Source organism: Phocoena phocoena, chromosome X (assembly GCF_963924675.1).
Source record: "Phocoena phocoena chromosome X, mPhoPho1.1, whole genome shotgun sequence".
Lineage (NCBI taxonomy): Eukaryota > Metazoa > Chordata > Mammalia > Artiodactyla > Phocoenidae > Phocoena > Phocoena phocoena.
This window is the reverse complement of record NC_089240.1, coordinates 41830696-41858594: the sequence shown is the minus strand read 5'-3', so window position 1 is coordinate 41858594 and position 27899 is coordinate 41830696. Positions and strand designations below refer to the sequence as shown.

Sequence of the window (27899 nt, the reverse complement as noted above, 5' to 3'; positions counted from 1 at the left end):
AAGCTACCACAAGTCATCCAAAATTGTATCAGCAACGTTTCCTGGAGTTGTTGCCATGGTTTTAAGTTCTGTGTCCTAGGAGAGTGCTCCAAGTTCATGCTTCACTCCCTTGGTCCATTGTCCTCAGCATCCAGTCTCAGGCATGCTTTCCCAGCTCCTGCTGATACATGTTAGCCAGATTCTTCAGTTTCTGTGTATCATTCCTTTCCTTCCTTTGCAAGCTTAGAACCTCTCCAGTCAGGTTGTGCTAGGATTTGACCCTGGTTATTGATCTGGTTGCCGAGAGGGGAAGGGAAGTTGATTCTGAAAGGGATAAGAATTGTTTTATAAGACACATGCTTCGTTCGAGGCCTCTGCATTGTTTTCAAGCAAAGGGAAGTTTCTGTATTCTAACAAAGAATGGGCTACTCCAGCAGACCCAGTGGGTTCAGGTGAATCTGTAAGTTCAAGGTGTTACACGCATCTTCCCAGATATCCCCATCACAATCTCAGGGCTCCACTCCTGTCCTTTTAGGGCCCTGAGCATGGCATAGGAGATGTACTGGGCCTGAGAATTCAACCTTCTCTGAAGTTCGACTACACTTACAGTTAAGTCCTAAGTCTTATCTTCTCCTCTGTCTGCCCTCTGGTTGCAGAAGATTGGGGTTTCCTTAAGTACAGCCAAGGAGGGGCTTCCCTGGTGGCGCAGTGGTTGAGAGTCCGTCTGCCGATGCAGGGGACACGGGTTCGTGCCCCGGTCCGGGAGGATCCCACATGCCGCGGAGCGGCTGGGCCTGTGAGCCATGGCCGCTGAGCCTGCGCGTCTGGAGCCTGTGCTCTGCAACGGGAGAGGCCCCAACAGTGAGAGGCCCGCGTACCGCCAAAAAAAAAAAAAAAAAAAAAAGTACAGCCAAGGAGGTCTTCTGCCTTTTACATTTTGCTTTGAATTGGTGATTATTCACACTGAGCATGTCATATCTTTCTTCAGCTAATCAAGGGTGTTTAGCGAATAGTCACCCAAGTCTGGTTACCATTTCCCTCACACCTCTCTAGTACCAGGAATATTTCACCAGCTAGTGCATTCCCTTCCACTAGAATCTCATTACAGTCCACCATCAGTTAAAGTTACTTCTGCTTCAAAACCCCATAGGCCTGCACTATAATTCTCCCACTCAGGAGAATCAACTCCACACTGCATCTTTTCTCACTACAGACATCTCCAGTATCATAGGGTTTGCCAGATCATATGGTTCAAGTGGCATCCTGCTTGCACCACAGCGCAGACATGTCACAGGGCGCTTTGTGTTGCTACAGCACATCAGGGACTATTGTGCTCCACCCCCACAAATGATGCTTCGTTATTGCCTGCTGGCTGCTGGGTGGCCTGGCTCCAGAAAGGCAGTAGAGTCTTCTTTGTAGTTTGACTTCTCTGGCCCACTGTTTTAGGTTGGGGTCTCTGAAAACAGATTTTGAGACAGAGAATTGCACGCACAGGCTTATCGAGGAGTGCCTTTGGAATCAGCACCTGTAAGGAGGGCAAGGTTGAGCAGAGGGAGAAGTGGGTCCCCAATGCGGTTGCATCCAAGGCCTCAGCTGATCCTAAGGGGGAGCTCTAGAGCTAGGATGGTCCTTCAGAGTCAGCCTATATTGAGGCAAAGAGGCTGGCCTTTGTACTCACTCACAGACCAGATATCAGCCATGGGCTGCCAGTAGGTAAGTATAACCTTGGCCAAGGAAGTTCCCTGTGACAGAAGACAATTCCCAAGGGGACACAGCTGTGATCTTTCAACAGCTGATATTCAGGGTGCATTGGCCCTGAAGAGGAGATCTGAGCAGAACACCACAGTATCCACTACATTTATGGTCAAAAAAGTTAAAAAAGTTTTTTTAAAAAGTGATATATATCATGTATATATACCACAGTATCCACTACATATATGGTCAAAAAGTGATATATATATATATATATCACTTTTATTTATTTATTTATTTGTTTTTCCATTCATCTAATTTTTTTAAAAAAATTTTTTATTGGAGTATAGTTGATTTACAATGTTGTGTTCGTTTCAGGTGTAGGTGTACAGCAAAGTGAGTCAGTTATACATATACATATATCCACTCTTTTTTAGATTCTTTTCCCATATAGGTCATTACAGAGTACTGAGTAGCGTTCCTTGTGCTATACAGTAGGTCCTTACTAGTTATCTATTTTATATATAGTAGCGTGTCTATGTCAATCCCAAATTCCGAATTTATCCCTCCCCCCTTTCCCCCTGGTAACTATAAGTTTGTTTTCTACATCTGTGAGTCTATTTCTGTTTTGTAAATAAGTTCATTTGTACTATTTTTTTTAGATTCCACATATAAGTGATATCACATGATCATCATCATTTTCTAAATGAAAAATGCACAGGTCTAAGAGATTCTCTTCCAACATCTGTGAGGGGAAAGTGTCAGTGATGGAGTAGGGGGTAGGAGGGAAGAGGGAGAGAGAGGAGAAAATAGCTGTGCTTGGGATCTTAGGGGTATGTCAGTGAAATCACTAGGGCCGGTTGTGCTGTGTATATCAGAGATCCTGATTGTGTGCATGTAGGCAATCCCAGGAGTGGCTCCTCCCCTCAGCCTTCTTCTACGGGAAACCTGATTGGGGATGAGCTTCTGTCTGTGGAGAAGTCTGTCAGGAAGGAATCCTGGGCCTGGGAGAGAAGCCCATATGGGAATGGGCCCTGGGACAGTGACTTAGCAGTTCGTGATGTATCTACTGCTGTTCCTACGCCTCTCCAATCCTGTGGCTTCCCCTCATCCTCAGCTGCATTCCTCCTCACCCTCATCATGGCTGACTCTGGCTTCTGTAGAACCCCCACCAGCCTGCACCCCTCAATCTGCTCCTCCTTTTCTAATGCAGCTGCCCACTCATGGCTGCTGTGTCCCTCTCAGTGCACAACCACACGTGGTGAATGTGTTCTTCCTTGGGAAAGGGCTAGAGAGCAGAGAGATGCTTCAGGCCACACAAGCAGACATAGGTGCTGACACATACCTGGGCACACTCCATATATATATACCCCCTAAGGTTCTTTACCATTTACAAACCTCCATGCAATTTCAAAGTATGTTACACTTTACAAAGCACTCCTTGTTTTGCAAAGCTTTTCAGATAGCAGTGTGACAAGCAGACCATACTTTGGGAAATGCCTGCTCTCTGTGTTTTAAGAACTTGTTTTATAGTTTGCAATCTCCTTTGACATTTACATACCTCCACAAGGATTACAACAGACTTCATTGTTCACAAAGAACTGTTAGGTTTTTCAAAGTGTTTCAACAATTATAAATCACATTATAGTTTCTCTAGTGGCACTGGAGGGGCAAAGGGGTCAAAGGACCAGCCTGGGTTTCGTCTTCCTGAGATTGGAGCATTGATGGATGTGCTCTGCTTTTCCTTTTCAGGGCGAAATACTTCAAAGGGAAAAAGATCCATGGAGAAATTGACATTAAAGTAGAACAGGTTAGTTGGGGCAGGTGGACATGGGGGTCAACTGTCCAGACTGCAAACTGAGTGGTCTTTTTTGTGTGATGTGAGTGAATCCCTGATTTTTTTTCCTTCCCAGGCTGAATTCTCTGATCTCAACCTCGTGGCTCATGCCAATGGTGGATTCTCTGTGGACATGGAAGTTCTTCGGAATGGGGTGAAGGTTGTGCGGTGAGTGTAAATAGGTTACCTTGGTATTATGGGGGAGGCATAAGGGCTCCCTTAGAGCTGAGGGAGAGTCCCCACCTCCCCTCCCATCCTTCTGTGAGCAAGAACTTAGGCACATTGCAATAGCCAACCTAAGTATCCATCAACAGATGAATGGCTAAAGAAGTGATACACACACACACACACACACACACACACACACACAATGGGATGTTATTCAGCCATGAGAAAGAAGGAAATCCTGCCATTTGTGACAACATGGATGGATCTTGAGGACATTATGCTAAGTGAGATAAATCAGACAGAGAAAGAGGAATACTGTATGCTATCACTTATATGTGGAATCTGAAAGAGCCAAACTAATAGAGACAGAGAGTAGAAAGGTGATTGCCAGAGGCTGGGGGGTGGGGTGGAAGAATAGGAGAGATGTTGTTTAAGAGTACAAACTTGCAACTGGTAGATAAATAAATCCTAGAGATCTAATCCACGGTACGGTGGATACAGACAACAATATTGTATCATAATCAGCAAACCTGCTAAAAGACCAGATCTTAATTATTCCCACCATGAAAAAAGAAATAATTATGTGACATGGTAGAGGTACTAACTAATGCTACAATGGCAATCATATTATAATATATAAATGTATCAAATCAACATGTTATACACCTTAAACTTATAGAATAATTGACATATAACGTGCCAATTATATTCCAATTTTTAGAAAAAGAACTTAGGCACAGAATGTAAGGAGATAGTTTCTCTTGTGGAGAAGAGCCAAGGATCCCAGAAGACCACAAGCCAAACTTTTCAGTTATTGGATTGGCCAAAAAGTTCGTTCGTGTTCTTCCATAACATCTTACAGAAAAATCCAAACGAACTTTTTGGCCAACCAAATATTAATTCAACAAACATTTCTTGAGCATCTACTGCATGCCAGGTGCTGCTCTCAGCATTTTACATTCAACAAATATTTATCCAGTATCTACTGTGTGCCAGGAGCTGTTGTACATACTGAGGTCCTGGCAGTGAACAAAACAGACCCCAAAAAAGACAAAATAAAAACCCTCTGCTTGGGGCTTCCCTGTTGGCGCAGTGGTTGAGAGTCTGCCTGCCGATGCAGGGGACACAGGTTCGTGCCCCAGTCTGGGAAGATCCCACATGCCGCGGAGCGGCTGGGCCCGTGAGCCATGGCCGCTGAGCCTGCGCGTCCGGAGCCTGTGCTCCGCAACGGGAGAGGCCGCAACAGTGAGAGGACCGCGTACCGCAAAAAAAACAAACAAAAAAACCCCCAAAAAACAAAAAAAAACACCCTCTGCTCTCGTGAAGCTTACATTCTACTGTGGGATACACACAATAAACAAATAAAGAAGGAAATGTCAAAGTGCTCGGAAAAAATATCAGCAAAGGGATATAGGGGATTGGTGAAGGGATTGGGGAAGGGTCTGCAGTTTGGTTGGGGGTAGACCAGTAGTGTGAGAGACATTTGAGGAAAGACTTGAAGGAGGTGGAGGAGTGGGGCATGTAGAAATCTAGGGAGGAAGCGTTTCAGGCAGAGGGAATAGCCCATGTAGAGGCCCTGAGGCTGGAATTTATTCTGGGCAGCATCCTTCGTGGACAGAAGTAGTCTGAGAGATTGTGACTGGGAGCTGTGAGAGCTGAGCAGGCAAGTTGCAAGCTCACCTTGGTGAGGAGAGGAGCAGGCAGGAAAGGCTTAAGAGGGCCATCAGATGAAGAAAGGGTAGGAAGGGCACATGTGGTGGAGGGAACAGCTTGTGTATGTGGCTGAGGTGAGAAACCACTGTGTAGTTTCTAGGAGCTGTGGAGATTTCAAGACTTGACCTTTATTCTAAAGGTGGTGGGGAGCTTCTGGGAGGACCATCTACACTCTACCCTTGCCACCCCAGGTCTCTGAAACCAGACTTCGTGCTGATCCGCCAGCATGCCTTCAGCATGGCACGGAATGGAGACTACCGCAGTTTGGTCATTGGGCTGCAGTATGCCGGAATCCCCAGCGTTAACTCTTTGCATTCTGTCTACAACTTCTGTGACAAGCCCTGGGTGGTAAGTGACAGAAGGGTGCTACTGGCAGAGAGAACAGCTCATACATGCATGCGGGAGCTTGAAACCACTGTGATCTGGGGGAACGGAGGAAGTTTGGAAGCTTGGAGTCCCAGCTTGGAGACTCCCTCCAGGTAAAGGGACTTGCTGACCCGTGTCTCCTGCCTCTCATAGTTCGCTCAGATGGTTCGACTGCACAAGAAACTGGGGACAGAGGAATTCCCTCTAATCGATCAGACCTTCTACCCCAATCACAAAGAGATGGTGAGTCTGGGGAAAGGGAGTTAGCTGGAGGGAAAAGCATCATGCCTATTGCAATAGTATGGCCAATGGCTGTATTACCAGTGGTATGCTATCAGAGAGTGCAGCCGGCACATGCACATGGAGGGTGACGTTGCTTCGTGATACGGTTTATTACTACCAGGAATTTACTGTGTAGTTACAAGTGTGATTAAATCATTGATCCTGTTATAGTATCTATTCTCACCAGTATTAAAAAACTGATTTCTAATGAAAATTAACAGAATTAATGTAATGATTCAGATTATGGTGCTCACTTCGGCAGCACATATACTAAAATTGGAACAATACAGAGAAGATCAGCATGGCCCCTGCGCAAGGATGACACGCAAATTCGTGAAGCGTTCCATAATTCTAAGATCCCACATGCCTCACGGCCAAAATACCAAAACGTAAAACAGAAGCAATATTGTAACAAATTCAATAAAGACAAAAAAAATGATGCACATCAGATTATGTTACATATACAAATCAAGTCATTGTTACTAATGTTACCAAATATTCCTCCTGATAGAAATGTTAATAGTGTTTCAAATTAGGATTGCCAATAAAAATTATCAGTAGCAATGTTAAAAATTAGATTGTATACAAATAGAAAATTGGATTGTTGGCTACTTTTACCACAAATATAATCACTAATATTATAAATTATAACCAGTATTACAAATTACTGTTATTGATAAAAAATTGTGAGTGCCAATGTTATGAATTATAGTTCCTAATAGAATTTGAGTAATTATTACTAGTATCATTGAAGATTATAACTATTATTACAAATTATTATCAATATTATAAATTATGCTCTAATATAAATTATAAGTCCCTGTTTTGAATTATATTATACTTAATAATAAAAATTGTATTACCATTACTAATATCATCAAATATTACAACTAAGATTACAGTTTATTACAGTGTTACAAATTAAGGTCATCAATATAAATGATTAGTGCCTATGTTGTGAAGTAAGTTATAATTACTAAAAGAAATTAAACTATTAGTACAAACATTGTAAAGTACTGTTACAAATTACTGCCAATGTTACAAATTAAGATCACTAATATAAATTATGAGTACCTATGTTTTGAGCTATCCTACAGTTACTAACAGAAATCATTATTAATATGGTTAACATCCAATTGATATCATAAATAATTACTAATACTAAAGTTATGTTTACTAGTATAAGTTATGAGTACCACAGTTATGAATCAGGTTTTAGTTACAAATAGAAATTGGAAAAAAAAAAGAAATTGAATCACCATTACCAACGCCATCAAGTTTTATAACTAATTTGACAAGGTTTTTACAATGTTACAAATTATGTTTACTTATATAAATAAACATCACCAGTTTTATGAATTAAATTACAATTAAATATCAATATTGACCCAGCTTTAGCAACTTAAATAAACATTGGTACTAATATTAAAAATTCTTACAAGTATTACAAATTATGGTCACTGATATAAGTCAACAGTACTATGAATTAAGTTTACTAATAGATGAAGATCAAATCATTAGTTCTTAGGAAACCAAGTTTGCTTATCATTATTATTATTTTACATTCACTGACAGACAGTATAGCTGACTATGGTTAAGAACATGGACACTGTAGTCAGAATTTCTGTATTGTAATCCTAGCTCCACAACTTATTAGCTTCCGAACATAAGAAATGTTAGTTAAATGCTCTGTGCCTCAGTTTTCCCATCTGTAAAATATGGCTAATAATAGTTCCTGCCTTACAGAGTTAATGTGAGAATTAAATTATTTAATGAACATAAAGTGGTTACAACAGTGCATCTGACATTTATTAACTGCTACCTAAGTGTTGATGAAGTTCCCTTCTATTCTTTATTTGTTGAAGTGTTTTTATCATGGAAGGATGCTGGACTCTGTCAAATGCTTTTTCTATGTTTATTGATATGATACGGCTTTTTGTCCTTTATTCTATGAATATGGTGTATTACATTAATTGATTTTCATGCAAATTGAGTCACACTTGCATTCTTCAGCCAGATCCCACTTGGTCTGACATATAATCCTTTTTATATGCTATGGGATTCAGTTAGTATTTTGTTGAAAGTTATGGTATCAATAACCATAAGGGATATTGATCTGTAGTTTTCTTATGATGTCTTTGTCTGGTTTTGCTATCAGGGTGATAGTAACCTCATAGAATGAAATGGACAGTGTTCCCTCCTCTTCTATTTGTAAGAAGAGTTAATGAAAGATTAGTGTTTATTTTTAATTTTTAAATTTTTAAATTTTTTTATTTTTTTGCTGTGCCGTGCAGCATGTGGGATCTTAATTCCCTGACCAGGGATCAAACCCGCGCCCCCTGCAGTGGAAGCATGGAGTCTTAACCACTGGACCTCCAGGAAAGTCCCTAGTGTTAATTTTATTTTAAATGTTCGGCATACTTCACTGGTGAAGACATCTGGTCCTGGGTACTTCTTTGTAGGAAGTTCTTTTGTTTTTTTAAATACTAATCCAATCTCTTCACTTATTGTAGGTCTATTCAGATTTTCCATTTCTTCTTGAATTAGTTTTGGAAGTTTGTGTCTTCCTAGAAATTTGTCCATTTCAACTAGGTTTTCTAATTTGTTGGCATAGAATTGTTCATAGTGTTCTCTTATAATCCTTTTTATTTCTTTAAGGTCAGTAGTTATGTCTCTTTCATTCCTGATTTTAGTAATTAGTTTTCTCTTTTTTAAAATCTTAGTTTAAAAAATAAATAAATTAATTAATTAAATAAAATCTTAGTCTAAAAGTTTGCTTATTTTGTTGATCTTCTCAAAGAACCAACTTTTGGTTTCATTGATTTTCTCTATTGTTTTTCTATTCTCAACTTCATTTATTTCCACTCTAATCTTTATTACTTCTTTCCTTCTGCTTTCTCTGGTGTTTGTTTTTGTTTTTTGTATAGTTTCTTAAGTAGATTAGGTTATTGATTTGATATCTTTCTTATTTTTAAATGTAGATGTTTACAGCTAAAATTTCCCTATAAGCAATTTTTGTATGTTGTCTTCATTTTCATTCATCTCAAAGTACCTTCTAATTTTCATGGTGAGTTCTTTGACCCATTGGTTATTTAGGAGTGTGTTGTTTACTTTCCACATATTTGTGAATTTCCCAAATTTCCTTCTGTTATTGGTTTCTAATTTCATTCAGTTGTGGTCAGAGAACATACTTTGTATGTTTCAGCTCTTTTACATTATTGAGATTTGTTTTGTGGCTTAACATATAGTCTGTCCTCGAGAATGTTCTATGTACACTTGAGAAGAATATTTATGCTGCTGTTGTAGGATGGAATGTTCTATAGATGTCTGTTAGGTCTAGTTGGTTTATAGTGTTGTTTGGGTCTTCTCTTTCCTTGTTTATCCTCTGTCTAGTTGTTTTATCCATTATTTAAAGTGAAGTATTGAAATCTCCAACAATTATTGTTTTTTTTTTTTGGCTGCATTGGGTCTTTGTTGCTGTGCATGGGCTTTCTCTAGTTGCAGTGAGCGGGAGCTACTCTTCATTGTGGTGCGTGGGCTTCTCATTGCAGTGGCTTCTCTTGTTGCAGAACACGGGCTCTAGGCACACGGGCTTCAGTAGTTGCAGTGCATGTGCTTAGTAGTTGTGGCTCACGGGCTCTAGAGTGCAGGCTCAGTAGTCGTGGTGCACGAGCTTAGTTGCTCCATGGCACGTGGGATCTTCCTGGACCAGGGATTGAACCTGTGTCCCCTGTATTGGCAGGCAGATTCTTAACCACTGTGCCACCAGGGAAGTCCCAACAATTGTTATTGAACTGTCTATTTCTTCCCTTCAGTTCTGCCTGTTTTTTTTGTTTCATGTATTTGGGGCTTTGTTGTTAGCATATATGTTGACAATTGTTATATCTTCTTGATGAAATGACCCTTTTATCGGTATAAAATGTCCTTTTTTATCTCTAGTAAAAATTTTTGTTTTAAAGTCTATTTTATCTGATGTTAGTATAGCCATTCCAGCTTTCTTTGGGTTACTATTTGCATGGTAAATCTTTTTCCATTCATTTACCTTCAACTTATTTGTATCTTTGAATCTAAAGTGTGTCTCCTATAGACAGCATATAATTATGTCATGTTTTTCATCTATTTTGCCTATCTCTGCCTATTAATTGGAGTGTTTAATTAATTTACATTTAATGTAATTACTGATAAGGTAGAATTTATGCTTGTAATTTTGCTATTTGTTTTCTATATTTCTTATGCCTTTTGTGTTCCTGTATTCCTCCATTAATGCATACTTTTGTGTTAAATAGATATTTTCCTGTGTGCCATTTTAATTCTCTTGTTGTTTCTTTTTCCATGTTTTTTAAAAAATTATTTTCTTTGTAGTTTCCCTGGGGATTACAATTAACATTTTAATTTATACCACTCTCATTTTAATTAAAACCAATTTAATTTCAATAGTATTAAAAAAAACTTTGCCTTTTTATAGCTTTATTCCCTCACTCTGCCTTTGTGCTATTATTGTCATACAAATTACATCTTTACACATCATATGTCCATGAATATAGACTTATAATTATTGCTTAATTCAGTTATCTTTTAAATCAGATAGGAGGAAAAAAGCATTACAAATAAAAAATGCATTCACACTGTCTTTTATATTTATCTATGTAGTTACCTATACAGGTGCTCTTTATTTCTTCATGTGTATGTGAGTTACTGTTTAGTGTCATTTCATTTCAGCCTGAAGGATTCTCTTAGTATTTCTTGTAGGAGAAGTGTGCTAGTGACAAATTATCTAAGTTTTTGCTTATCTGTGAATGTCTTAACTTTTCCTTCATGTTTGAAATATAGTTTTGAAGGATATAGAATTCTTAGTTGACAGTCTTTTTCTTTCAGTGCTTTGAATAAGTTGTCCCACTGCCTTCTGGCTGCCAAGGTTTCTGATGAGAAATCAGCTGTCAGTCCTACTGAAGATCCTTTGTATGTGAAAAGTCACTTCTCTCTTACTACTTTCAAGATTCTCTCTTTGTCTTTCACTTTTATAGGTTTGTTTATGATGCGCCTAGATGTATATCTCTATGAGTTTATCCTATTTGAAGTTCAGTGAGCTTCTTGGATGTACAGATTAATCTTTTTCTTCAGATTTGGGAGGTTTTCAGCCATTATTCCTTCAAATATTCTTTATTTCACTTTTCTCTTTTCTCTCTCCTTTTAGGACTCCCAATATGTGTGCGTTGACATGCTTGTGGTATTTCACAGGCCCCTGAGGCTCCAGTCATTTTGGTTATTGTTTTCTTTCTGCTTCTCAGATTGGATAATCTCAGTCGGCCTATCTTCAAATTCACTGATTCTTTCCTCTGCCAGCTCAAATCTACTGTTGAGCCCCTGTAATGAATTTTTCATTTCAGTTATTGTGTTTTTCAATTCCAGAATTTCTATTATTTTATAATTTTTATCTCTTTATTGATAGTTTCTGTTTGTTAGAACACCATTCTTATACTTTCATTTAGTTCTTTAGACATGGTTTCCTTTAGTTCTTTGAAAATCTTCCAAGTAGTTGATTTATAGTCTATTAATTCCAACATCTGGACTTCCTCAGGGACAGTGTCTACTGACTGCTTTATTTTTCTGTGTTTGGGTCATACTTTATTGTTTCTTCACGTCTTATAAATTTTAGTTGAAAACTGAATATTTTAAATGATATAATGCGACAACTCTGGAAATCAGATTCCCCCTCCTCCCCAAGGTTTGCTTTTGTTGTTCTTTGGGGGGCTTTTTAGGGACTTTCTTGAACTAATTCTGTAAAGTCTATATTCTTTGTCATATATGGTCATTGAAGTCTCTGCTTTATTAGCTTAGTGGTCAACTAATGATTGGACAGATATTTCTTTAAACACTTGGATCTAGTAAGTCTCCCAGCCTTTGCTGATGAGCTCTGAGGGCATGTTGGGGCATGCCTTCAATGTTCAGGCAGGCTGTTTACAGCTTTGCCTTAGCCTTTACTTCCTGCTTGTGCAGAGCCTCAAGGTCAGCCAGAGATCCTAGGCATGCACACAGCATTATGCATATTTATGGCTTTCTAGATTCCTAGGAATATGTCAGAACTTTTCAAAACCTCCTATATGAACAACTTATTACTCAGATTTTTCTGTTAAGTTTTGGTCAGCTTGTTGATTGTCTTAACTGTAATCATTGCCTCAAACAGCTGCTGTGTTAAAACAATTGCTGCTGATTATTTTTGAAGAGCACCCTCAAGAAAAACTGTTCACACCAGGTGAATTCTGAGTCAGGTCAAATAGACAAGTCCTGTGAATGGAGTTTTCTGGGGAAGTGCCATACAGGTCAAATAAAGATAGTTTCTGGGAATGGGGCTTTGGAGGAACTCCTACCCTGTTCTGCTTCCTCCATTGGCTGCTAGCCAGCCTGCTGTGTTTTCATCAGAATTGCAAGGGTGTTGATTTTAAAATCTGTTGTGGAAGTGGGAAGAAGAGAATGAGAACAAGAAAAGTTCAAATGCCACAAAACTTACTGTTCTTAGTGAGATTCAGCCTTTTTCTTCAATAAATGCTTCCTGAATTATTGTAAACCTCTGGTCAGTTTCTGGAGTTCTGATAAAGTTGATTGTGGCAATTTTTACCAATATTCTCATTGCTTTTATGGAGGAGAGGATTTTTATAGGCCCTTACTTGGCATTTCGGCCAACGTCACCTCCAGGCATATCTTGTTCTTTCACAACCCTAGGATAATGGTATTTCCAAGCCAGGATCTGGGAGCTAGATGTACTCATTGCTACTGGAATGTCCTTGCTTCTAGATCCTCTCATTGTGCAGAGCTTAGGAAATTTCCTTATATATATATGAAATATATACATATGAAATTTTATATATACATATATATGAAATTATATGAAATGTGTTCATACTGATACTTTTTGGGGGGTTTTTTTGGCTACACCATACGGCTTGTGGGATCTTAGTTCCCCAACCAGGGATCAAACCTGGGCCCCCAGCAGTGAAAGCGCCAAGTCCTAACCACTGAACTGCCAGGGAATTCCCCTGATACTTTCTATTTTTATTTTAGAATTAAATTGTTTTATTTCTTTATAATAAATTTATCAACAGTAGTGTGAGCAGTGACTGCCTTCTTTTCATGGCATACCTGATGACACGGAGCCTACATTATTTCTATGCTTTGTAAATTGTCATCCTCCTTGCCAAGTTTGGATCAGCCTTCCACATTGGATCCTTTGTGTTTCCAATGTCATGAAATTTCCCCAGAGTTTTGTTAGTCTGAAATTTCCTGGCTGTGTCACTTCATCTGGGACTTCTTCAGAGTTTACTTCACACACTTTCCTCCTTCCTGCATCTCTGGGAGATGGGGGGATGTGAGCCTGAGAGGAACAGAAGTCATGGAGAGAGGGGTCGCCCTTGACTGGTTCAAGATCACACGCAGGAAAATGGAGGGAGAAGGGTCTGGATTTACATGCCTTTTATCCACAGGAGGTGCCTCACCACATTGTCTCACTGTGCAGGTTGGCTCCATTGAAGGAGAAAGGGTGCAGATCAGCAAGTCACTGGAACAGCAGGAGGGAAGCATTCCTACCAGTATTAGTGTGGTGTATCTGATGAAAACTGTTTTTTTCATTCTGGGCAGAAACTCACAGGATCCTGGTGATCAGCAGTCAGTTGGACCAGGGAATTGGGAGGAGTTTCTTCTCTTTGAGCTGGGATCCCCGATACTTTCAATTCTAATCCGACACAACATAGGGTTCCTTCTAGCCTTCCCCCTTTCTATATTTATATTTCTCTTCTCTAACATTGAGAACCCTAGCTTCCAGCATCATCAATATATTTACTCATTTGCTCAATCCTACAATACACAGAAAGTATTTTTAGAATTTCAACACCCGTACCACTGTGAAAAACAACTGTAGTAAGGTATAGCTTGAGATTTGTTTGCCCTTTTTATGTCTTTAGATGAGGATATACAAGGTACTGTATTCAAATGTTACATGGTCTAGTTCATTTTGTCATTCAACATGGTTATATTATTCATGTTATTTCAAATATAGTTTGTTTCCCTTTATATTAAATTTTAGGTTTTTTCCCATCTATACTGACTTAATTTTATGCATTTAAATGTAATATGTTAGCATGATTCCAAAAGTTAAAATATAAAAAGGCATACACAGATAAAATTTTAAACCTACAGGAAATGGATAATTTTCTAGGGAAACACAGTTTACCAAAATCGACCCCATTTGAGCTTAACAGATCAATTTCCATAAAAGAAATAAAGTTATTAAGGAACTACCCCCTAAAAAAGCATCAGGCCCAGATGGTTTCACAGGGGAATTCTACCAAACTGTTAGAAACCAGTTAATCCCAATGCCACATAAATTGTTACAAAGAACAGAAAATGAAGAGAAACTTCCACATTATTTTTCTAAAGCAATTATAACATTGATAACACAAAAAGAAAAGCATAGACCATTTTCAATCATAAATATCAATGCAAAAATCCTAAATAAAATATGAACAAACAAATCCAGAACTAAATTAAGAAAATAAGATAGCATAACTGTGTAAGTAAGTTTCCTTCTTGGAATGCGAGGATGGTTTGTTATAGGTAATGTATTAATATAATACAACGTATTAATAGATCTGAGGAGAAAGTCATATGATCATTTCCATAGATATTTTAAAAGCCTTTAACAAAGTTCAGCACCCATTATGATAAAATCATTCAAAAACAGAAATCAACTCATGCCTTCTTAACATAATCAAATTTGTATACCTCAATCCAAAAGTTATTATCAACTTAATAGGACAACATTGAAAGCATTTCCACTAAGGTGAGGAACAAAGCAAGGTGCCCACTCTCTCCATTCCTTTTCAACATTGTACAATACTTAGAGGTATTAGACCAATGCAGTTAGACTAGGCAAAGCAATTATAGATGCAAGAATGGGTAAAGGGGATGTAAAAATATCTCTATTAATAGATGATATGATAGTATAGCTGGAAATCCCCCAGAGAACCAATAACAAATTCAAACAATAAAATAACTTAATAACATAGCAGAATATAAAGTCAACATACAGAAATCAGTAGTTTTCATATACACAAACAACCAGATAGAAGAGAAAACCCCATTTAAGGTAACAACAAAAAAGATGATAAAATATTTCAGGATAAATTTAGCAAGGGGTGTGCAAACTTATATGAGGAAAAGTTTAAAACACTCCTGAAAGACTCAAAGGTAGACTTACACAACTGGAAAGGCATTCCTTATTTGTGGATAGGATTAATTAACATCATAAAGATGTCAGTTCCCCTTCTTAGGTCTCTATTTTTAATTTATAAATATAATGTGATCCTCCAAAATATACCTATAAGCTGTTATCTGGAGCTGGACAAGTTGATAGTAGAGTTCATATGGAAAAGAAAACATGCAAGAATAGCCAGGAAAACCCTGAAAAAGAAGAGCTATGAGAGGGGACTAGCCCTACCAGCTTACAAGGAGTTTAATGCATTTGCCAGCAAACATTTTATGAAGCTTTTCTAATTTAAACAATATGATGCTGACACATGAATAGATAGACTAACAGACTAAAAGAAGAAAAATTAAAAACCCAGATTTAGATCCATGTACATATGGAAATTTAGTAGATGATAAAAGTGGCAAGCTTTGTTTTTGACATTTAAGTTCTTCATCCATCTGAAGTTGATTTTCTTTGTTTCTTTTTAGCATTCTTACAAACATCTTTATTACATGTTTTCTTTAACGCTTCTCTACATGCATTACAGAGGGGTCATCACATCCATTCACTTACATTACACTGTTCTCAATGTAGCAATCAAGTAGCACTCTTCCAAACATCTTTATTACATGTGTTCCTTGAAATTGATTTTCACATACAGTGTGAGATAGGTAGGGATCCAGTTTCATCTTTTTCCTTATAGGCAACACTTTTTTCCCCACTGATCTGGTATGCCACCTCCGTCATATCCTAAAATCCTATATATGTGTGGGGCAAGTTCAGGACTCTCTGTTCTACTCCGTCGGTCACTTTCTCTATACCTGTTCCAGTGCAGTACTGTCTTAATAACTATATTTTCTCATTAATTCCTGATATCTAGTAGGGCAGACGCACCTCCTGGCTGTCTGTAGCTGTGCAGAGGCTATTTTTGTCAAGGGACAGAAAGAACAGGACTTCAGAGGCCAGGAAGAAGACAAAGTTAATGGTGGGTAATGGTGGCGAGTGGTGGCAGAAGCATTAGACTTCCCACAGGCCAGCTTGCCTCCCCTGTTTCCTCTTTTGTCCCCAACCCCACTGTGCAGCATGGAAGGGCAAAAGCTAGGCCTGGATTTGTGGGAGCAGTCTTGCGCCACCCCGTACTTTGAAGCTGGAAGACACATATCAGGACTCTGGCCCCCCTACCCCATCTACTCCCATCCAGTTTGGAGACCACCAGGAATCCTCAGGAATACTCATCTCAATGTGTCTAAATAGTCACCAGTCAGGGGTGGGGCACAGGGAAGATCTTGTGAAGCACAGTTTGACTTCTTTTCACCCCGACTTTCCTAGCCTGGTGATCTACTTACATCAACTTGGTCATGCAGACCTAGAGGGTGGGGTGCTATGGGAATAAGGACTTCCCTTCCCTTGCTACCTACACTCCAGGTGATTTGTGGCTCAGCAAATATTTGCAGAGGGTTCATGATGTGACGGGTGGAGTCCAACACCAAGGTCTCTCTGGATCCAGTCCCCTCTCTGGGCCCAGGATTCATGGTCCCTGTGCTATGAGGAAAGAGAGGGTGCCTTGGGGTGAGAATCAACAGGGTCAGGGATGTGGGGATTGTGTGAAAAGAGAGAGAGCAGGAGTGAGGGAGCAATTGAAGTAAAGAGCGAGGGAGATATGTCAAGAGGGTGGGGGTTTCTTTTTCTTTCCTTTCTTTTTTTTAACTTATTATTTTGTTATTGAAGTATAGTTGACTTACAATATTATATTAGTTTCAGGTGTGGAACATAGTGATTCACAATTTTTATTGATTATACTCCATTTACAGTTATTATAAAATATTGGCTATATTCTCTGTGCTGTACAGTATATTCTTGTAGCTTATGGGGTTTTGTTTTGAGGGGCCAATTTCATTGAGGTGTAACAAGTTCGGAAAAGGAGACATATCATAAGTGTACAGCTCATTGAATTTTCACAAAGTGAACACACTCCTGTCTTCTGCACCCAGATCAAGAAACACAACACAAACCAGATAGATCCCTAGCACAGTTAGAAGCTGGTGGTCTTTGGGAGGCTTGAGGGGGTGGTGGGGGGAGGTGGATGGGCTTAGATTTGTTTGTGATGTTGAAGGAGGTGAAGCGTCCCCAGCCCACTGTGGCTGAAGAGAAGTCTGGGTCCAAGGCCAGAGGCTGTTGTACAGGAAGATTCAATAGCAGATATCAGGTCACCGGGGAAGGCAGCCAAGTTCATGGCTTCATGTTCTTCTTGCCGGTGCTCAGATAAACAGAGGTCCCTCCATGGACACTGTGCAAGGTTGGGACTCAGGTATGTGGCTTTGCGGGGGTGGCAGGGAGGCACCTGGGGGTGGTTGGGCAGGGCACTCCTCCACTCACTTCTCCTCATAGCTTCTGCTCCTGGAAGAGAAGGGCCACAGACGCTAAGGATAGGCAGGAGAGCCAGGGACCCATGAAAGGGAATAGCAAACAGCGAGGAAACAAAGAGGAGTGGGGAGCAGAGAGGAAAGAAGAGAGCGAGAAGAGGGCGCAGCAGCGGGGGGAGGGATAGAACACAGAGAAGGAGCAGGGGAAGGAGATCAGGAGAGGAAGTAGGGACCAGCAAACAGGAACAGGGAGCAGAAAGAACAGGGTGGAGCTGTGGCTGCAGGCATACCTGAGAGGCACACTCAAGGCCCCAGGCATCCTTACCTGTAGATATTCAAGATACCTTCCTGATATACTCCTCTCCGAGCCCCTTCCAAGGCTACACAACTCAGTGCAGGTTCCCAACCCTCAAAGAGCCTAGAGGGGATGGATGCCATATCCTGATGGTCAGTAAAGTGTGACCAGATGTCATTTGGCTGGGACAGATTGTGGTCCCCAGGTGGTCAGTCCCAAAGATCCAGGGCATTATGGGTCAGGGACAGAATTTGCTGTGGTTGGCTGAAATCAGGAGCACAGTATCCTGAGGTTGGGAGTATTTGGTGGAAGAATGCCCCAGGGAGGGGCACTTTGTTCCAGGGCTGGGACAGAGCCAGAAGTCTGAGGATGAGGAGTCCACGCAGGGTGGGGACAGGCTGGCTGACCTGAGATAGAAGAAAACTTCTCCCCATGGATGTCACCAGCACTGTTCTTGGTGGGTGTGTAGATAGATACAACCACATTGCTCTTTATATTTGGGTACTTTCATGACCCAGAGTTTCAGGACCCCTTTCAGAATGTTGATTGCCTGTGAGGGGGGGAAAGAGAGAGGGACACTGGGACTGAGGAGCATTTATGGGGTGAGGGGCTGGGCCTTAGTATCGCATCATTAGCTTTTGGATCTCAAAGACCCACCCTATTCCCTCAGTCAGAACAAGGTAGGGGCTTGTATTTTGGTTGGGAGGTGGGTACAGGGAAGAGGTGAGCAGGGAGCCCTGGTTACTTGAACTCATAATGCCTCATGGTCTCAGTGAGAAGACCCAGGAATTAAGCCACAAGGACTAAGCGTGGGAGAAATGTGTCAGGGGACCCCTTGGGGTTCAAACATTCAAGATTTTCCCTGTCCCCAAGACTCTTGGGAAAAAAGGGTTTGCAGAGCAGCTACCATCCAGGTTCAACCACCTCAAGGGGCTTTATCCACCCTTCTGGAACCTAACTGTGAGTCCCTGCGTCGGAGGCTTCTCTGAGGTCTACCCAGACTTACCCACGTCTGAGTTACAATAAACAGTATGAGGGCCAGCCCAAGGGTGGTCAGGGACAGAGCCAGGAGCAAAGCAGGGACCAGCAGGAAGTCGGAACTCATGGCAAGGACCTGGAGACACAGTGGGGGTGGGGGGAGTTGAAGCATGACTTTTCCCTGGCCCAGCTCACCCGCAATCAAGAGAAGATTCAGGGAACATTTAATTAACACTACTACTTTCCAGGGGCCTGGGGTCAGGGGAGGCCCCCACGGTGTGGTGGGGGGGAAAGGACACTGAGACTGGGCCTCTGGTACCAGTGGCCCCATGTCCATTCATCAGAGCTGTAGCTCTCCACAGAGGTTCAGCAGGAGGCCCAAGCTCAGTGGTGGATAAATAGTCAACAACAGGGAGATGCGGCCTGGGCATTCCTGCCCATTTGAACCCTCTATTTTACTCTTATAAGAGATCATGTCTTCAGCCTTCTATTGGAGTGGGGATTGGTATTTGGGGTGTGTCTGGTGTTCTCACAGCTTCTCATGCAGACTTTCAACTAATCTCTTTTTTAAACTCCACCTTCACCCCTACATCCAGAGAGAACTTGTGCCCTAATCATTTCCTTTGGTGGGCGCTCTACAGTATAACTGGGGTTGGTCCTCAGATTTCACCACTACTGGCATAGGAAGTGTCCAAGGCTGGAGAGTGAGACGTAGGTGTCGGTATTGAAAAAAAGGAAGGGTTGTTCGTGTAGAAATCTACCTCTTCATCTGTCATTGGGGGGTGTGGAGAGATGTTTCAACATACAGGGTAATATATTGGGAGCTGTTCCAGCAGGGAGATTTTCCAACTAGAGATATCTAAGGATGGGGAAATGTGTCAATGGGGGGAGTCAATCAAGAGGAGCTATATGGATGGATGGGGTTTTATGAATGGAAAGGTTTTAAAGTGGGCTTATCAATGAGGTACATATCAATGGTGGGTATTTCTGAATAGGAAGATTGACAATGAGAGCATTTTGATGGGCATGTCTGAATGGGAAGATATGCCAGTAGAATACATGGGAAGATTTGTCAATAGAAGTTGTCAATGAGAATTATGTCATAGAAAGGTATTTATGAATAGAGAGATTTGTCAACTGAGTGATCATAGGAGATATGCCAATGGATTAGGTAATTATGAAGAGAGATATTTGTCACCGGGGTCCATGAGTGGGTGATAGATTACTGCTGGGTATTTGTGAATGGGGATATTTGTCAATGGAAGGGGTCTTCAATGGAGATATGTCAATGGGATATTTATGAATAAAGAGGGTAGCTCAACAGAGGTATTTGTTAGTGGGGTATTTGTGAAAGAGGTATTTGTACAATGAAGAGAGGGGACTTTTCAAAGGAAACATTTACCAAGGGCTTAGAGATTTGTCACCTGTAGTTTTGGCAACAATAGAGATTTATAAATGTGGTGATTTGTCCACAGTGAGGATTTTATAGTGGGGAACGTTATCACTGGGGAAGGGGTTGTCCTCAGAAGTCTTTTTAAATGTTGGTATTTTTAAGTGGGGTGAGTTGCACACTGGGAAGCAGTGTAAAAGTTTCATAGTAATAAGAAAAAACAAATGAGCATATTAAATATTTGTAACATCTGTGGGCGAGATTATCAGGATCACGAGTTAAACTAAGGTTTCCAGGGTGCATTCAATTATTACTACTGATATTATACATTATTTCCAATATTGTAAATTATCATTCCTGACATTTAATGTGATTTTCAATATTGTAAATAATCATTAGTGAGAAGAATGATCACTACTAAAGTTACACATTAAATTACATTTATCTTACTACTACTAACTAATACTTGTAAGTGCTATGTGCCTAACACAGTTCCAGGCACTTTACACATAAAGTTACATTGTCCCTAGGAGTTAGGCATTCGTTTTATACCAACTTTACAGATATGGAAACTGAGGCATAAAGAGATAATATGATCTCCCCAAGGTCTCAGAGCTAGTACATGGAAGGGGCAGGATTTGACTGCAAATGACCTGGCTCTAGTGTTTAGGCTCTTAACCACTACACTACACTGCCAGTCTAGAAATTAAAATCACTGTTAGTAATCTTACACAGGAAGTTATTGTTATGAGAGTTTCATGTGTTTTGACCCCCCCCCAAATACCCAATGAATGAATGCACCCATTAATCATCCTCCAACCCTAGCACAGACCTCGGAAGGATTCTGGGTAGGGACTGTGAGACCCATTTTTCAGGGAGAAGTACTGAAGGTTGGGTGAGGGTAGGGCCAGCCCCCAGGCTACCCATGGAGCTGGACCCCATGCCACACCCCCTCAGCATTGGTCCCAGGGTGCTCCCACCAGGTCGTCTGACATAGGTTTGTTCCCAGACACACTACACAGGGACACTGCCTGCTGAGTGGTAGTTCTTTATTGCATTGTCTTGGAGAAAGAAAGGCGGGAGTGGGAATGGGGGTGAACACTGTTCAGGCTTCAGCTTCTGCTGGGGGCAGGATTCAGGCCATCCGGGGCCGCAAGGACTGCCAGGTGCACAACCCTGGCTCCCGGGGCAGGCAGGCAAGGTGGCGGCTCTGGAAGCCCTTGTCAGAGCCTGTGAGGAGCTGGTCCGTCCACAAGCAATGAGTGTCACTCTGCAGTTTGCAGGGGATGGATGAACAGGGAAACACCTGGAGGAGGGGAGGGAGACACATCTCTGAGGGCTTCTCCTCCTGCCCCTACCTCCCCTCCAGAGGATAACTTTCTGCTCCTCAGATTTTAACTTGGAGCTGCTGGGGAGACCTGGTGTCACCCCACCTTGGGTACAGACTCAAGAACACTCCCTCCCATTGTGGGGAACAGTCATTGGGCTTGAGGAGGTGACAGCAATCCAGGGAAATGATCAGCTTCCCGGAATGGTGTTGGGGGAACAGTCAGGCAGGTCTCCTGGGAACCTGTCCCATTGGATAGGGAACAGCTGGCAGTAGCAGGGAACAATCGGTGGGCAGGAAACTTAAGCATAAGGAGACGTGGGGCTCAGAGATAGTCACTGGGGTCAGAGGACATTCAGGGCCATCAGGGAGCAGTCTTGGAACAGAGTGGCCGAGCAGTCACAAGGGGGAGTCAGAGGGACAGGAAGCAGCCAGAAAGTCCAGGAAACAGCGGATTCCCAGGTATCAGACACAGGGCCAAGGAACAAGCAGAATGTCCAGGGGAACAGTCTCAGATTTGAGGGAACAGCAAGAGAGATCAAGGACATCCCTAGGGTTTGGGAAGCAGCCATAGGGACAAGGAATAGTCAGAGGGAACCAAAAACAAGCCATGGTTTGGGGAAGAGCCCAAGGACTGCTCTCCAGGCGGGGCAATGTCCAGGCACTCACTGTGCATTCCTCACAGCCAGCAGCATAGGTCTTGGTGAAGCCCCGGCGCTGAGCGGAGCTCAGACTGTTCCAAGGAGCCACGAAACTGCAGGTGGTGATGTACAGGTTCCCGTTCGACAGTTGTCCTGCGTGGGGGTGGGGGGGGGCGGGGGGGGGGGTCAACAGGCAGATTCTGATTGGCTGGGCCAGGGACAGAGTGGCGCCAGATTGGTGTCCCAGGACCACAGACCCCGCTGGGCAAAGCCCCAGCCTTCTGATAGGCTGAAATTGGGGCGGTCCCCATTTCAACTGGGACCATTCCCACAGAGCCTCCCCTCCCTCCCTTGCAGTTGCCAGGCAGCAGCGGAGGGGTGGCGTGGCACAGGGCGATGGGGCGGGGCCTCACCAGCTATGAGAAACTCCTCACTGCGGTTCTGGGACCTGTGGAAGTATCCGCAGACGCTCTCCATGGCAGCGGTGTAGATGAACCGGATGTCAGAGGCATCCCCCAAGGCGTTGAACCCTTTGAACATCTGTCAATGGATGAGGGGAAGAATCTTTTACTGACATAATCCTCCCACGCCACATTCTTCCCTGAAGTCGTATAGCACTCTGATATCACAGCTAATTTCCACGCCAAACCAGTGGCCAAAGGCTTTTATTTTGACAGGGAGGGAGATTTTAGGAACTGCTGGGGGAAGGGGCAGGAGGGATACCTTGGTCATCTTGATCTCGTAACGCCGGTATGAGGTGGTCTGGTTGACTTCTGCAGTCCCCACAAACTTGGCCCTGATGACTGCAGGAGAACAGGGGGAAAAAACGAGTAAAAGGGACTGCATGAGCCAATAAGAATAATCACAATGATAATACTAGCAAAGCGCATACTTAAATAGGGATTGCTGAATGCCGGACAGCACCCTAGTGACTTATGCATTTGTTAATTGCTTCATCTGTATGTTGGTGCCTACTGTTAGCCAAGCACTGCTTCAAGCCTTTTTTCACATATTCATCATGTGTTCGTTCACTCAACAAATATTTTGGAGTGCCTGCTCTGTGCCAAGCACTGTTCTTGGTGTCAGGGACATAACAGTGAACAAAACACAGAAATCCGTTCCTTGTGGAGCTCACATTCTAGCCAGGAGAAGAGAGACTAAACACAAGCAAAATAATTAAGTATATAGGAAGTTAGATGGTATTGTGATGGGGAACTTCAGAGCTGGGTGAGGGGATCAGGAGTAGTAGGGGACAGGGGCTCAAGTTTTGAACAGGGTGGTCAGGGAAGGCCACCCTGAGAAGGTGACATTTGGATATCCCCATGTGGATACCTGGGGGGATGGGTATACCAGGCAGAGGAAGTAGACAGTACAAAGGCCCTGAGGTGGGATTGGGCCTTGAGTAATCAAGAAAGTGTGAGGGTGGCAGAGCGGCTAAAGCAGAGTCAGTGTGGGGCTGAGTGGAATTGTTCTAGAGGTAGGCACCATTGTGAACCCCACTGGACTGAGAGGGAAACCGAAGCCCAGAGTGTGTGGGTAGGGCAGATACACTCACCGAGGTCAGAGCTGCAGAAGGCCGTCTGTGGGTGGGGTGGGACACAGGTACAGGCTCGGCTGGGGGCCATCAGCCACAGCAGCAACAGGATGCCAGAGGCCAGGGGTGCAAAGGGGGCCATGGTGCGTTCTGTGGGGGTGGGGAGGAAGGTTCAGAGGGCCCCCAGCTCAGCCGATCCATGTACCTGGGCAGGCCTCCCACCCCATTCTACCCCCCACACACACACCGGGTTGGGGAGTTTGGGGATTTTAAGGGGCTTGGGGATTTGAGAGCCCAGGGGAGTCTAGGGGGGTAGGGAGTCAGAAGAGTTTAGGAGTTGTGGAGTTTGAGGAATTTAGGGGACTAGGTGAGTGGGGGAGTTATGGGGCTGTAGCGTTTGGGGAATAAGGGGGCTGGGGAGTTTGAGAATTTAAGAGTGTTGAAGAAGTCGGAAAGTGGGGGCTGAGGAATTTGGGCTTTGGGGAGCTGGAGGAGTTTTCGGGGAGGCTGGGAGTTTGGGGGTTGTGCATATTGAGAGGTGGAAGAGGTGGGGGAGTTGAGGGAAGTTGAGGGATTTGGAGGAGGTTGGGGATTTAAGGAGTTGACGGAGTTTGGGGGCTTAAGGGAGTGGGAGTGCCTGAGGGATTTGGGTTCAGAGGAAGCTTTGAGTTTAGAGATTTGGGAGGCTGGGGATTGGGAGGCTGGGGGAGTTTAGGGAGCATCAGGGGTTTGGGTTGTTGGGGGACAGGGAGAGAATTTAGAGGAGTTGGCAGCTTGGGAGGCATCTGATGTTAGGGGCTCATGGCTTTCGGAGAGCTGAGGATAGATGTCAAGGGTTCAAAGGAATTTGGAGTGTCGGGATTGGAGGAGCAGTTCCAGCCCCCCACCCTCTTCCCCTGGACCAGCCTAGGCTCCCGGTACCCGCTGGCCAGGCTGAGCAGCCGAGTATCATCAGTCAGGAAAGCTCCAGCCCAGTTCCAGGCCCTGCGGGCCGCCCAAGCCCCTGCCTACCTCTGGTGTAGCCTCTCTGGGCGCTGGGTCTTCGGCGATGGCGGCAGGGCCGGAGCAGCGGAGGATAAATATCCAAGCGAGGGGCGGGGTGGCAGCTGGTAGGAAACCACAGGCCTCCAGGCTTCCTGGATGCATTACTCATCCGCCCACCATCCGTGTAGGCCAAGGGGCGGGCCCTGGGCTGCCGAAAAGGAGATGCACCCTCCTCCTCTCCCTCCCCCTGAGCCTCGCCCTGACCATCCCCCTCCCCCATCTCCACGTCAGGCACCAGTCCCTCCAGGCGGTCTCACGGAGGGCTTACAGGCCGGATTCCACCCAGTGCAATTCCCTAAAGTCTCCAAAATCTATCCGATCACCCACATTCCCGAAAATCCCCATGGCTAAAGCCCAAATTAGTTCATTCCTTCAATAAGAATTTCTTGTGCACCTACTGTTTTGGGGGGGGCGGTGAGCAGCAGAGAGCAAACAAGTAGAAGCAGTGAAGGGAGATAGGGCAGGTGAATGGAGGAAGGATACAAGGTAGGGAAACTGAGGCACGGAGACGTTAAGTGATTTATCCAAGGTCACAGTTAATAAGTGGCAGAACTGGGATTGGAATTCAGGAGGCCTGGATGGAGCCAGAGCCTGGGTCTTACCCCTTCTCAAAAAAAAAAAAACCCACACACACAGGCAAATAGTCAGCATTTATATAGCACCAACTGTGTACCGGGCGACACTCGGCATAATTTATCTCACTTAAAGCTTACGATAAGCCTCTGAGATGGTTATCGGTATTATTCCCATTTCCCAGACGAGGCATAGAGGAATTGAAGAACTTTCCCAGGACCACAGGGCATGGCTAGGATTTGAACCTAGGCTAACTGGCACCAGGATCTTAACCCAGGCTGGGCACAGTCCTGGCAAGCGGGGAGGTTGCTGGTGAATGAATGAGCATTGGGGTGGGGGAGTTGGATGGTGGTGAAAGAAGCCAGTGAGTCAGTAGAAAACTGATCCCCTCCCATCCTGCCCTGCCCCTTCCCCACCAACCCTCCCACGCCCCTGGTAGGGGTCAGCGTGAGGCAATCTCTGTCCACCAGCTTCCAGATGCTGCCTGAATCTTCCCTGGGGTCCTGGGAAAGGGCTCTGAGGGCCGATTAACATCCTTGGTTAGGTCAGGGAGGACAGGCCAATAATAATAATGACAATGGTAGTGATGATAGGAGCCACTTATGGAGCGCTTACTGTGTACTGTGCCCTGAAGCCTTTGTGTAGTTCTCTCATCCAATCCCCATTACCCCCTTGCTAATTAAGCTTGATTAACTCAGAGTGGTTAGCACAACCATCACCACCAACACTACCACCACAACAGAAACTACTGCCAGCACTATGAAGTGCTTACTATTACTATGCATCAAACACAGCTCTAAAATCTTGGGAAGTACTTTATCTGTCAGTCAATCCCGATTACCTCCTTGTTAATTAATATTGGCTAACCTAGGGATATTAAACCAATAATAATAATAGTACCCAACACCTTTTGAGGATGGAGGCTTCCTGTGTGCCAGATACTGTGCTAAGCATTTTGCCCAAAATAACTAATGTGTTCCTCACAACATCTGTGCGTTAGAGACTGTTCACGTTCTCATTATACCAGTGAGGAAAATGAGATACACAAAGGGGTCAAGTGATCTGCCCAGGAAGGAGAGTGACTCTTTTGGGGGGGCGGGCAGGACCAGGTAAGGGGGAAGAGAAGTAAACCAGGAATCTGGAGAAGCTGATTGTGAAAGTGGGGAATGAGAGTGAATGAGACGGGGGCTAAGTTGCTGGTGGGTGCAAAGGGGAAGTCCTGCTGCAGCATCATGACTTTGAAACCTGAGTCAGCACGGAGTTTTGCCCACTGTCTACATGTGAGGGGTTGTGTGGACCCGGGTTATTGTGCAGGTTCTGAAACTGGTGGGGTTTCATGGATGGGTGTCCAGCTGTATGGCCACCTGGCGAGCTGGATGGGTGTGAGGGGCGTGGGGTCCAGCTGGGTGTGCACAGCAGACACCTGGCAGTCCCCACACACACCAAGTGCTTGGGCCTGATTGTACCCTTTATACAGATCAGGAAACTGAGGCCCAGAGAGGGTTAAGTGACCTGCCTGGGGTTGAACATGGCCTTAGAAAGAGGAGAGGCCAAGATTCAAACCTCGGGTTGGCCAGGGGATCCCAGTATTCAGAGCTCCCTGCATGCACACATGTGTGGGCACATACATATACACAGTGTTGTGTTCAGGCTCAGGTCCAGAGAAAACAAGGAAGGTTTGTGAAAAGAGCCTAAAAACCTTGGGGCAGGGGGCAGTGTGCATGTGTGCTTGCACACAGTTTCCTGCTGTGTCTCTGCCTCTGAGGGTTGCGTGTGTGCCTTTAGGTGGTGTGTGCCCCTCTGTGGTGTGTGTGTGTGTGTGTGTGTGTGTGTGTGTGTACTTGAGTGTACCTGAGCCCAGTATGGTTTTTTTGTTAGTGTTTTTTTTTAATTGTATTATTTATTTATTATTTTTGGCTGCATTGGGTCTTCGCTGCTGCACGCGGGCTTTCTCTAGTTGCGGCGAGTGGGGGCTACACTTCATTGCGGTGCATGGGACTTCTCATTGTGGTAGCTTCTCTTGTTGCGGAGCATGGGCTCTAGGCGCACGGGCTTCAGTAGTTGTGGACGCAGGCTCAGTAGTTGTGGCACACGGGCTCAGTAGTTGTGGCACGTGGGCTCAGTAGTTGTGGCGCACGGGGCTTAGTTGCTCCGCGGCAATGTGGGATCTTCCCGGAACAGGGCTTGAACCCGTGTCCCCTGCATTGGCAGGCGGATGACTAACCACTGCGGCACCGGGGAAGTCCCAAACCCAGTATGTTTTGTGCTGCTTCTGGAGTTGTGCCTGCCCCTGTAAAACAGGTCTGGGTTGCGAATGGAATTGAGGATGTGCTGTCACCTCTGTGAGCTGTGTATGTGCCTGTGTTACGTCACCTGCCATTTCAGCCTGGTTTCCCTGGAATGCTAATCAGAGCATCCCGGTAACAACTCAGTGCCTCTCAGCGCCCCATCCTGACGCCAGTCATTTGGGAAATGA

The 27899-nt window shown here is 43.6% G+C and overlaps 2 protein-coding genes and 1 non-coding gene across 4 annotated transcripts in view; 2 read left to right on the top strand and 1 right to left on the bottom strand.

The window, feature by feature from the left end:
* Nucleotides 1-27899, top strand: part of SYN1 (synapsin I) — a 43834-nt gene that overhangs the window by 8264 nt on the left and 7671 nt on the right. For both annotated transcript variants that reach the window (XM_065900955.1, XM_065900953.1), the window contains exons 2-5: nucleotides 3424-3481; nucleotides 3585-3676; nucleotides 5581-5737; nucleotides 5909-5998. In XM_065900955.1, coding sequence (XP_065757027.1) covers nucleotides 3424-3481; nucleotides 3585-3676; nucleotides 5581-5737; nucleotides 5909-5998 — 397 coding nt within the window. The remainder of the gene's footprint in view (nucleotides 1-3423; nucleotides 3482-3584; nucleotides 3677-5580; nucleotides 5738-5908; nucleotides 5999-27899) is intronic.
* Nucleotides 6284-6390, top strand: LOC136143185 (U6 spliceosomal RNA). Its single transcript, XR_010657880.1, has one exon. It is a non-coding gene; the product is annotated as a U6 spliceosomal RNA (small nuclear RNA).
* Nucleotides 21337-24885, bottom strand: TIMP1 (TIMP metallopeptidase inhibitor 1). The gene is made up of 6 exons (XM_065900969.1): nucleotides 24818-24885; nucleotides 23828-23956; nucleotides 22996-23075; nucleotides 22686-22812; nucleotides 22301-22425; nucleotides 21337-21610 (listed from the first exon to the last, which is right to left on the bottom strand). Exons 2-6 carry the CDS (start codon nucleotides 23946-23948, stop codon nucleotides 21440-21442), a joined length of 624 nt encoding a protein of 207 aa, XP_065757041.1. The 5' UTR covers nucleotides 23949-23956; nucleotides 24818-24885; the 3' UTR covers nucleotides 21337-21439.

Bases quoted from the DNA above. Each gene is read 5' to 3' on its own strand.
- TIMP1 (XM_065900969.1), bottom strand. From the start codon at position 23,948: ATGGCCCCCTTTGCACCCCTGGCCTCTGGCATCCTGTTGCTGCTGTGG. The intron at 23,076-23,827 runs GTGAGTGTATCT...GTTCTCCTGCAG, and splicing joins CTTCTGCAGCTCTGACCTCG to TCATCAGGGCCAAGTTTGTG. The intron at 22,813-22,995 runs GTATCCCTCCTG...ATCCATTGACAG, and splicing joins ACGAGATCAAGATGACCAAG to ATGTTCAAAGGGTTCAACGC.